Below are 12,500 nucleotides of genomic sequence, written 5' to 3' on the forward strand. Positions count from 1 at the left end.
AAGGCGCGTGCCTTTCTGTATGACTGACTTTACTTGGGAAGGCGTGAAAAAATATTCATAGCAGCGAGCATTGTGAGAAAATCTTCAGGCCGTATAATGTCAGCAACTCCACAAAGGTTTGTAAAAGAGGAAGAAAACCAAAGATAGACATTCAAAAAAAAACAGCAGCTGCAGATTTTGTGGAGTAGCTTTTACTTCTGAAGAAGTAAAAGTTCTGAACTGAATGGTAAAAAAATAAGTTGAAAGGCTCCTCGAATATTGAATTTTGTAAAAAGAACATTAGGAAAAAACTCTTAAACAACAACATTGGCTGCTGTAACCTTTGCAATTCTTAGAGACTACCTCTTATATAGCCATTGTTTTATTGTACAATTTGTACATGCTACATATTTTAATTGCATATACATTTTTTTATTATTATTCCTTATTTGTAAATAATTTTAATTTTTTTGTTGTGTCCGTAATTAGTTGTGAAAACTAAATGCATTGACACATTAATAAAGCTTTTACTTTACCTTACTTTACTTTACTTTACTTCACTTCACTTCACTTCACTTCACTTCACTTTACTTAACTTTACTTTACTTTACTTTACTTTACTTAACTTTACTTTACTTTACTTTACTTTACTTTACTTAACTTTACTTTACTTTACTTTACTTTACTTTACTTAACTTTACTTTACTTTACTTTACTTTACTTTACTTTACTTTACTTTACTTTACTTTACTTTACTTTACTTTACTTTACTTTACTTTACTTTACTTTACTTTACTTTACTTTACTTTACTTTACTTTACTTTACTTTACTTTACTTTACTTTACTTTACTTTACTTTACTTTACTTTACTTTACTTTACTTTACTTTACTTTACTTTACTTTACTTTACTTTACTTTACTTTACTTTACTTTACTTTACTTTACTTTACTTTACTTTACTTTACTTTACTTTACTTTACTTTACTACTTACTGGAGGAGGAAGAGCGTCATTTGAAAATCTATTTTCGCTGTCGGGCAGAGAAGAAAGTGTCGGGCTCGATTGGGTTTCCACTAACGAGGGACGAAAACTTTTCAGAGCGGGTCTGTAGATCTTTTGGTCGCAAAATAAGAAATGCAGCTGAACTGTACAGTTTTATTGAGCAAGCTGTATGCAGCACAAGAGTCGATGAAGATTTAAATCACCAGAATTGTTGCTTTACCATTCAGTTCAAAGTCCTTGGCGCGAACAAACATTTGATATATGAGGCTTTTGCCGTGTCCTGTGGGCAACACCGCTAATACATCTTTTCCATCTAGAGGAGATTTTACTGCAACTTCTTGCTCCGGTTTTAACTTGAATCCACTACGAGCGACGACGTTCAAATCATCCAAAGCTCTCGCTAGCACATCCACTTCGGCTGCCATTTTGGTTGTTTTCGTATTACTTCACAAACCCGTCCTATTGTCCGATAAACCAATCAGAATTTTGTGGCCGCCAACAACCGCAGAAATGAACCAATAGGGGTCTTTATAGCAGGCGTTCCTTTTCCCCTTCCCCCCTCCCACTCCTCCGTTTTTTTCCCGAATTTTCTTCGAAATCCCAGCTTATGAGAAAAATCGACTTTCGAAGTAAAATCAGTGGTCGGTTTTACAGACACAGCCTCTTAATAATTTTGGGAATATGTGACTCATGCTGACAACTTTATAGTCTAGGAAAAGAGTGTTTTATGATCACTCCCAATGCTGTTGTTGTTTTTAGGTCGATGTGTACAGTTTTGGAATTCTCCTCTGCGAAATGTGTATCGAAGAAGAACCTAATCTCGAACGGCGTAGGGAGCAAATTATGCAAATGACGGAACGCAGATTTCGAAACCTCGTTGAGCGATGCACAAAAAAAGATCCTTGGATGAGGCCAAATATGGACACAATCATTGAAGAACTGGAGTTGTCACAAGTACAATAACCTGGAATGGCTCGAACACGAAGGCCTGTGCGGAACTGATGTAAAGAAATGACCTGTAGAAGGTGTTCGCTCATGTGACCAGCAGCCATTGGTTTACTGAAACAAAAGAGAAAATTTGCATAAAAATAGAGTTCAATTCCTAAAAGAATCCTTTTCGCCTCCGACATGGCAGCCGTTTTTTGCTTTTCTCATCCATCATGGCCGCCGTGACGTGAAGTGAACACACTCTATAGCGTTTATAATGAAGTCCCTCCGCGTGTAATGTAAGTTAGAATCTCTCGAACAAAAGTGATTTATTGCAAATGTTAAGCTTTCGCCCAGTATGGTTATTATATTACAACCATACGTAGCAAAAAAATGCCGATACAGTTGTTCTCGGCCTATTTCCAGGTTCGGGTTGTGAAACGTAAAATGGGTAACTGGCTTGGTTTCATAGGCAGATAAACTCTTTTAAAGTTAGGTATCTATTTTGAGATTATATTTACCCCATGTAACACAAAACACAGTGAATAAGAATGTAGGAAAGCCGGTGTTTTTTTCGTTGGTATTCACCAACCAACTTCATCAATTCCTCACCGGGCTTGGGTCACAATGATTGATTGTACAGTAGGCCTATAGCACAGTTTAAAATCTTTATCCGCAAGCTTTCTCGTCGGGTGTGACTCGCATTTTCGTAATATCTACACTCACCTAACGGTTCCCACGTATACAGAGAAAATACGAGTGACTCAAAGGATATGACTCTGGTGAAAAAAAAAAAAAAAAAAAAACCTGCGTAACTAGTATTAAAATCAAAGGAGGTAGATAGGTAACTTGATTTAACAAGGCATCTCATTCAGCGCGAGGCCTGACGTACCCTGAACCAAAACAAAAAATCTTACAAATGTCAATAGATAAGGTAAAACTAGATACACTGTTAAAAAAAAAAAAATTCAATATAATGGGCAAAGCGTAAAAACATCATATCGTACATTTAAAAAGTAATGAACAAAAGATAAGCAAACAGTGTTCTTCTTGAGTGGGAAACTGCGTTACCTTTCAGAAGATTCCCAAAGAGTGAATAGTTTATCGGACCGTAGGACTTTGTTACACAGGTCAAACACGACAAGCTTAGGTTAATTAACAACAAGCGTTTCTAAATGAAGATGTGAACGATCGTCGCTGTTCTGAACCCTACTAGCGTAGTAATTAAAGGAAGCATGATGAAAAATACAGGCTTGTGCAGGATTCGAAGCATTATATATTACCTCTGCGATAACGGTGCAGTGCTCTACCAGCTGAACTTGGAGCTGGTCATTTTGCTGGTTCGTACGTAATTAAACCGTGTGAATGAAGATAATAATACATATATGAATGAATATGAATATACGAAAACTATATATTGAATTTATCTTCATATAATCATATTCATATTAAGGTATGGGCGTTTCTACTGCGCAAACTCCAAGCCAAGGCTTGTTTACGTACGTAGGACGGCCCCGCGGGACAATAAACGGGAAAAAAACTGACATAAGAAACTACGATACGCGACACATAAAATGGCGTTGGATTTTGGAACACGTTTTAATCGTCTACGACGGTCAAGGGCCCAGGAAATGTTAAATGACGATCTTTGTACTTGATGTGTTGCATCACGGTGTTAAAGTTGGATACAGTAATCGTAAGCAAATACCGTAGCGTATAAATCGGCGTTAAAGGCAATGATGTGCAGGCTTTAAAATGCGCTCGATTTGTTGCGTCAGTTACCTCGTGGTACAAACAAACATTTTCACAAAAAGGAACAAATATACGTAATCCTAGTCCCTGTGCAAAAATGGCTGATTTTATATTATTCTATTGTTTGTGATCAAAGTAGCCTGATCTCGATTTTGTGATCAAATATCTAAAGAATTTGTTGTCCTAAACAAGATTAGTCAGACTATTTTTAATACAAACAAAAGATTAATTTAAAGGCAGCCATTTTTGCATAGTTCTATAGCCTTACTAACCTTGTCCGGGACAACAAATTCTTTAGAATGTTGAGCACGAAAACGAGGTTATTCAGGTTATTTTGAATACGAACAAAAGAATAATTTATAGGTGGCCATTTTTGCAAAGGGTCTGTAGTTTCTTCTTTTCGCGGTTGTACTGGTCTTGCATTTGCAATTATTGTTAAACTGTCTTGTTACAATGAGATACCATTTTAATGACGAACTTAATGCATGGCACCCTCAATATCCGCCGTACGTACGTGATCAACAGATATCCTACGATATACGTAATTTCGTGTCTGCTATTCTGCAAGATTTGATGGCAAAATCGTGCGGAGTATTTCCTAATTTTAGCTAAAGGCCTCGACGTATCAGGCGATATTCCGCACGATTTCCTAATCATTAATAAAGAAAAAAAAGCGTCTAATGTTCTTTTGTTTAAATTCTCTCGCTTTGAGCGCCTTGTTGATTCAAAATAATATAAATCAACTAGTCCAATTACTGAAAACAAATTAAAAGAAATCATCGAGAATGAGGATTACCCTGAAGTGAAAGCCAGAAAAGTCCCCGGTAACAGGACTTAAAATCTGGGGTCCAAGATACAGTAACAACCCGGGTGTAAGAACTTAGTGGTTTAAGAACCTGCTAGCAGAAATCTGCATTTTGATACCCAGCAATATAAGAACCTGTTTAGCCAAGCAAGATCAAGTAGGTTCGTATTTGTGGGTAACAATTAAATTATGATAAACTTTTTAACTAAGGAGTTTGACTTTGATTTGAGATTGCAAACACAAGTTATATTACAATAAAGTATCAAACTGTAATTAAAACTAATTAAAAGTCTCATTTCCTACAGCAAAAACAGGTTTATGTAAAGCACAGACTGTAATTACATACATGGACCTTGCATAAAAGGAGGTTTGCAATGCAGTACATGTATTCTTACTGTTCAACCGCCTAAAACGTTTGCCTGTTAAGTCAGGCGTTTATTTATTTTCTGGTAATCAACAACTATTAATATCTCCTTCATAGAAATTAAGAGCCTAATGAAGAACCTAGCTACATAGCGTAAACTGCCAACAACTACCCCAAAATACAGGACCTATTGTAATGAAACTGATATAGTATTGCACGAGCTATGATGCGCGTGCTAAGAGGTATAACGGTTGTATTTGAACGTATACTCGCAAGAGTTCTAAGACTAAGAGACGGTTATATGGCGAGTACGGGATGCGCAGTGTACTCGTAATACAGCGTATATAAGGGACTCACGTTATGGAGTGGCCTGTGTGTGTTAGTAGACTTGCCATGTACAAGTAAGCTAAACGTTGAGATACGAGTAATTAAACCGTTGGCTGTTGGACTCCTTGACTGGAAGTTGTTGTCGCCCGCGCGCGTTACACTATTTTGCTAGACTTTAAAAAATGTAGGTTATTACACGCGGGGTTTTATTGTACTTCAAAATGTCATCCGACTTGATCGTAGTTGCACTCCTTCGTAATAGGTGGTCGACCGATTAAATGAAATCTTGGGTAAGGACCTAAAATTTCCGAACAAAGCAGAAGTAATAAGAATATGAATTTTTCATTGAGCTGGATAAGAAATTCCTCGCCCCAACTTTCCTCTCCAACGTTCGTGACACACTGCACCCCATTTCCTCAAAGAACCTGCCCTAGAGACACAAATAATAGATCAGTCAATCGAGGTGCACGCAACTTCATAAGTTTCTTTACTCTTGTATTTTTGATATCTGAAGATACGATCAACATAACCCCTCTCTCCCCCTGAAAAAATTTCTTCGAAAATCAATATACTCCTCCTTGGTCCAGTTGATCAAAGCAAAATTAAGCTAATCCCGGTTTAGCGGGAACTTCGATTCCAATTTTGCCAGGTTACTGTTTAATAAATAAGAAAAAAAAAATGAAAAAACAGACTACTGTTCAATGAAGATATTTTGAAAAGATTTTCGCCATTAGGTTTTGTCTGGCTGAACTTAATCTCAAGATAAAATTTAGTTTTAAAAGCATTCTCAACGACCAAGATGAAAACATTGGTAAATTATTATCAATAGATGTATACTATAGTCGTCGATGGCACATGAATTATTTCAACTTTGATGGGAATGAACGCTATTAGCTAAGAGATGCGCACACAAATGTCGATGCCTTAGCCGCCTGTGATCGATCCAATAAACCTGAACCGTTTACACTTAGTTCTCTCTATATCTTGATCGACCAGATATAGATCTGACTGGTGAGTATGAATGGTCAAGTTCTTCAATGATTGATTCCATATTTGGTCTTATCACAGGATTTCTAGCCTGCGTCGCAGGCAGTGAAACCATTGGTATATACACTATGCCTAAGTTTTGAGTGACAAGTCCGGCTGCACGGTAGACTAAGGACCTCTCTTTACACAGCGTGTCACAAGGTTTTGAAACGCAGTGTGTTCCTAATTTCCCTTGTCTGCCTGTCACACCGCTCTGGATCCGGTTCTTACCTAATGCACATCTCACAGAGAAGAACACCAAAACTGTAAACATTTGAAACGTCAAACTAAGAAAACAATAAAATTTATAGATATACTAGATAATTCTATTACTTTCTACTTCTGAATTGCTGCTAATTAACAATTAGACCCGTAGCCCGCAATCGGTCAATAGCCCATGAGGCGAAGCTGAATGGGCTATTGACCTGTGGCCCTTGAGGGCGAAGGGTCTAATTGTTTTGGTATCACCCAACTAGTCGGACAGAAAACGCAATAATAAAGTTAGCAAATGCAAGTTGAAGAAATATTTATTTGAGAAGAAAACGAAAGAAAGCGTCACGCTCGACTACGTCAAATTTGCATAAATTCACTTAGCTGTCACGTTTTGTTTTTGTTTTTGTTTTGTTGCCCTTTTGGTATTTTCTGGGATGGAATTATCCAGTAAATTATCTAAAAGCTCCTTTAAAAATTCCAGGGAAACGCGAAGCGGCCACCATTGTATTGGTAGCTACAATAGTTAAGAAGGCAAACAGAAGAAATGGTGCACGGTCCAGTCCAAGGATTAATTATTAAATTAGCTCAGCTGAAATCTCAAACCCTGACTGAAGGAAAGTGACTTGTTCCATTCCAGACAAAATCCTTTTGTAGGATTCCACGTGTGCATTTTTATTTAGCTTGCCATTTATGCGTGCAAATTAGGAGCATTTAAACGCTAACGGTTTTCCTAGCGCGCCAGTCTTTCAACGTTTCTCTAGCTTCAAGTTCATATTATTGAGGAATCTGTACTCTACCTACCTTCACTGTCATCGCTACGGTCAGGAAACATTTGTAAGTCTTTATATTCTGCCCTGTATTTTTATTATCGCTCGTCATCTTCACATGTATTTCTATTTATATTTTTGTAGTCGGACCTCGATCGTTCGCTCCCTCGTCGGTCACTCAAACCTCAACGGGCTCCTCGAGTCTCAGTCAACAGAGCGTGAGTTCGAAATCTCCAGACGTAGCGTCCACAAGAACTGCAAGCTACACCTTACCCACCCCACGCGAGCTCAGTGTAACTGCTAATATGGCAGGAGGTCTTAAAAAGTCATAATCTATAAAAACAAAAACAAAAACAAAACAAAAAAACAACGAGTTTTAGGCCAAGCTACCATTTCAAGACAGATAGATGATTTCAAATAAAAAAAAAAAAACCTGTGGAAATGTTTGGATATTATTGTCTGGAAAAAATAGAAATAACTAAATTGATTCAGGAGTATTTCACTAGTCACTAACAACGTGGCACACTCGAGAACATGTTAACCACTTGGGATGACGCACTTAAATTGTTGTAACTGCTTACCTGTGTCTTTTGGTTTCAGAGTGCGGAATTGATGAGGAAGTTGTTCCATGTAGCTGGTTTTAAATTGTGACATTCCAGTCGTAAGAATCTTATTTGTATTAGCTGGAACAATTCCTTCCCTGCATGTCTGCTGTTTTCCCTTGATTACCACTGTTACTTGGCTGTGTGTCTTTGTTTTGTCGTCAGGTAGTGGAATGGCATGTGGTGCGGGTACAAAAATGCCTAGAGGACTTAAAGCCATATGTGTGGCTAATGAGAGTTTAAGATCCGTTGGTGTTCTTAGGGTATAAATGTTATGAAAGTCATCCAGTAGCCTGACAATCAGTTACTTTTGCTAAAATCGGAGAAAAGTACTTATGAATATTCAGTGATTATTGGAGACAAATGGTTTTGCGTCTACTTGTTTATGAACTCTTATATGACTGTTTCCAGATTATATACTGAATTGCTTCTTTGACTTTCATCTGCGTCATTTGTTTATAGTTTGCTTGGATTTTTTTTTTATGGTGGTCTGTTGTTCGAGGGGATGTACCATACCCTAACACAGGGCCAGAGTTCAAACCAGATCTTGAGGTTCCATGACTATCTAGGAAAGCACTAAGCTCCTTTTGAAAACTGCCTGACTTTAGTGATGATCTTATTTAAAGCAACAAAAAGAGAGTACAATGATTATTCACTGATTTTTTATGCTTACTTTTTTTAGACTGATAGGAAACTAAAACATTTTTTGAATTAAGAAGTCATATCATTGTCTTTGTTATGTAGCTATTATATGACAGTGCATTATTTTAATGAATGCCAACACAGCCAAGATCAACAGCCTTTTGTTCTTATTCACTACCAGGCCCAAAATGCAACCCGACTCAACACATTTGGAGCTCCTAAACATTTTTTGGAATATCTAAAATGGTCTTCAATACCAAATATTTAGTTTATACCTGTACTTGTTGTACTATTAAACTAAAATACTGTACCTAAAGTACCGGTAAGTTAGTGTGTGAAGAAGTATAGCTACTCCGTGTTGTTGCAATTCTGTGTGATTTTTGTGGGTGGGACGTCCATCGACTTGTGTAATCGAACTCAGGAGTATATCATAAAGGTGTGAGGAGTGTGTTTGACAAAATGATTTCAACTCATGTGGTTGGAACAGAGAGTGACCTCCCGTGTTGTAATGGCGGTGAAGGGTAAGCTGAAATTTTTCCATCAGGTCTGCGAAGTTATCTAGAGAATGACAATTATTCTTAGAACAAGGTTTACTTGCTAGAAAAACAATGCAAACAAGTTTCATGACACAGACCAGTATAGCGCAGGTGTACACTTGTAGTTCACAAGAATGTTACCCGGTCGTGTTTTGCATTCTGTCGTGTTAACGTCCTGTTTTTGACAATGTGTGCTCCTGCAAGAGAGGTTATTTTATGAAATATTGTTCTTAGACATTTCTTTAAGATATTGAGCTACTCGTTTAATAGCAGCATATGCCATGATTGTTTTTGATGGTGATGTTTGTGATCCGGCCACAGTCCTGAACTTCATTGGTGTTCTAGTATTGTTAAAGTAGAACAAGCTAAGTTTTGATGACAGTGAAACTTCAACATCATTGAAACTGTGGCATGAATATATATACTAACACATATCAAGTGGTTTGTTCATCTCTACCTGTCAGAGTATATGCAGATATCTACAGCTTTGGTGCATGAAATTATTATTTAAATGCAGGTAAATATTTGCTCAAATATCAATATCAATAAAAAAGTTAAGGAGTCTAAATGCTACAAATATGGTTGGCGATATCTGTGTCCATCAAGTAAGTAAATGTTCTTTGCTTGAACTGTGCAAGTGTCGTTTGCTCTCGTAACTCTCTTGGCAATGTGTTCCAATGCCTGGCAGCCGAGAATTTGAATGAGGTCTGTCCACACTTAGTTTTAACTGGCGGTAGATCTGATAGAGTTGAATCTCTAAGAGATCGACAATCTCTTTGCGATCGTTTTACTAAGTAACCTGTCAGCTGCTTGGGGCAGTTAATGTTGTTGTAAGTAAAAGTTTTCTCGCCAAAAGCAGTGAAAACACTCGCCTATGGCTCGAGTGGCGGAGGTTTTTTGTGTGGGTTTCATTGGCATCAATGAACAACAATTATTATATCTCTCAGTTAGTGCGCGCGCTATGACGGGTCAATTTAGCGGGCCGTATTCTTTTGTACGGCCCGCTAAAATATAAAGCTGTTTTTGTTGCCAAAATGTTTCGTGATTTATCGCCAAGTGTTCTTAACTTTTACAGCAAGTAAAAGTTTGAAACTTTCTTTTACTTCTGAAATTGTGTATTAAAATCTGTTTACAACTTAGGAGTCACTTAACAACGATTTCAAATTGACTCGTTTTGCTTTCGAGGTGCGTCAGAAATTTCAGGCCGTTCCGCATGAATAGCCGTCAGAAACACAGCAGAGATAAAATAAATATCTTACTAACCCCGTTTTCTCGGTCCGTACTTCACGGATCCTTTCACGGATTCTCGTTTTTCCTCTTGGATTTATGGCCCGAGCGCCTCGCGCTCGGGCCATAAATCCAAGGGGGAAAAACTCGGCCCGTAACTTATAATTAGAGTACGGCTCTCAAACTCGGTAAGTAAGACGTACAACATCTGCTCGTGCCCGTTACCCACTCATTCGGCAACTTTGTGTAGTACTCGGGTCCGCAAATGATCCCAGACCCGCAAATGACCCCAAATTGGACCGCAAATGATCCCGATCAAAAAATAAGGAATGGCATGGATGGTGGAATGGTGTGGATAGGGAATTGGCGTACGTGAATACCGATATTTTTATTAAAGCCATCTTAAATAATTATAACGGCTTACAACTTGCTTTTTTTTTCCTCCCTTCTTTCAACTAAATTTTGTTGCTAACTACGAAGCGGCTATGAATTGCACTACTCAACCATCAAAACATGACTTGGCTTTTAGCTTGCATTTCTTTGCAACAACCTCGTACCCAGGGTCTTTTCTCTGGCTTTGGGGTGGCCCACCTCCAAGCCAGGAAAAGACCCTGGGAACGAGGATGTCTTTGCAATTCTCAGTAAAATTATGACCAGATTATAATAACGATAATAATAATAATAATGATAATAATAATAATAATAATAATAATGATGATGATGATGATAATAATAATAATAATCGTATCTAAAACAAAATTCTCGATCGTGATTGGTTCTCCGTGCGCCTATTTGTCACGTAATCAGCGCGCCACCAAGTGGGTGTCCAATTACAGGTATCCAATTTGAACTTTTTGTAATTGGATACCTGTAATTTCAAGACTCCGTAAAGTAGTTCCTTGTCACATGGGCGAATAATGGCATTATACAGTGATTATAGAACAATAATTGCCGTTTAGATTCAATGCAACATACGTTACGGATCTTTCTCAGCTAGACATTGACAGCTATTGATATTTCGGTGCTATAGTTAAATCAAACTTTATCAGCCATTAACGTCACTCGTCTAAAGTTTTAAACTAAAATCTAACCATGTAGCAACTATAACAGAAGACGATGTCATCTGAGTAGACCTACAACGCTTCATCACTCTGTAAAACACCTTGTGTGTAGCACTCGAATTTTCTTCCACATTTTGGACAAATTTATTTTGTAATTATTCCTTGGTCGTATTATTGCTTTGATTCCTCGGGAATGGCTAGTTGAGTATTCTAACTTGAAGCCTATAGTCCCAAGCTATAGTTATGAAGGTCAGCTTCATGACTAAGCAAGGCCATATCTCCAGTGGCTTGTGCTTCGTTTTGTAAATTAGCTGGATAGATGACACTTTTTCAATATATTTGGTGCGGGACGACTATATCAGTAGTTACAGCTTGAGAGTGCTTTATTCAGCTGAACATTCAAGTGTAACACGATACAAGCGTTTGCCAGCGCTAATTGAATATAGACATGTTCTAACAGACATTAACTCCCGTTATATATCTAACCGAATTCGCAATAACATGCCCGCATTGACTCAAAGACAGTCCCAGCGGCCAGAAGTCCTCTGACCACCCCCCTGGCTTGGAGATTGGCCAATCACGCATGCACGTGGCATGGACCGCTCCAGCAGGGTACCATGTCAACACGGAAGCCTCAAACAAGGTCAAACAACTGGGTAAAAGACCCAGAAACACAGTCAACATCAAGCTTATTTAACACTGAAAATTCAAGTTCTAGCTAGTTGGGGGTGTCAGTAAAAGACACCCTCCCCTCCCCCCTGCTTTTGACAGCTGGCCCCCAGCAAGCCACCAGCAGATAGGCCAGTCATTGGGCCATGTGCCCAGCCTAGCCTTGACGGAGCCCCCCCCCCCCCCCCCCCCCCGGGTTTAAGGTCGCTGGCTTAGCCTGGCTTCGCCCGAAACCAGGCGAAAACCTAGCGGGCATATTTTTGCAAATTCGCTTAGATATACGTTGTGATATTATCGCTATATGTTGTGATACTATCGCCACCGGGATTTCTAGGATGTTTACAAGTATGTGTTCTCCTAAGTCAATACCCTTCGAAGAACAAAAAAGCAACTACGGAATATTTGTTGTAAAATGATAATACATGTTTTTTAGTTTGTAATTTTTATATATGTTTTCACCTTCCTCAGATATAAATCCATGCCATTCCTTATTCTTGGTCGAGATCATTTGCGGTCCGGGATCATTTGCGGACCCGTACAGTGCCCCCATACCTGAGAGACTATACAGAGCTTTCGACTAAGAAGGAAGAAAAAAATGCCA

General features: G+C 38.3%; 1 protein-coding gene across 1 annotated transcript in view; it reads left to right on the forward strand.

Annotated features, from left to right (window-relative positions):
* The window catches only part of LOC149114779 (putative serine/threonine-protein kinase drkA), a 30,416-nt gene extending 27,093 nt beyond the window's left edge, over positions 1-3,323 (forward strand). The window contains exon 3 of the mRNA XM_089284319.1: positions 1,741-3,323. Coding sequence (XP_089140445.1) covers positions 1,741-1,944 — 204 coding nt within the window. The 3' untranslated portion in view covers positions 1,945-3,323. The remainder of the gene's footprint in view (positions 1-1,740) is intronic.
* Positions 3,324-12,500: the final 9,177 nt, after the last annotated feature.

This window comes from Orbicella faveolata, unplaced genomic scaffold (genome assembly GCF_042242905.1).
Source record: "Orbicella faveolata isolate gen_17 unplaced genomic scaffold, um_ofav_v1 contig_13, whole genome shotgun sequence".
Taxonomy (NCBI): domain Eukaryota; kingdom Metazoa; phylum Cnidaria; class Anthozoa; order Scleractinia; family Merulinidae; genus Orbicella; species Orbicella faveolata.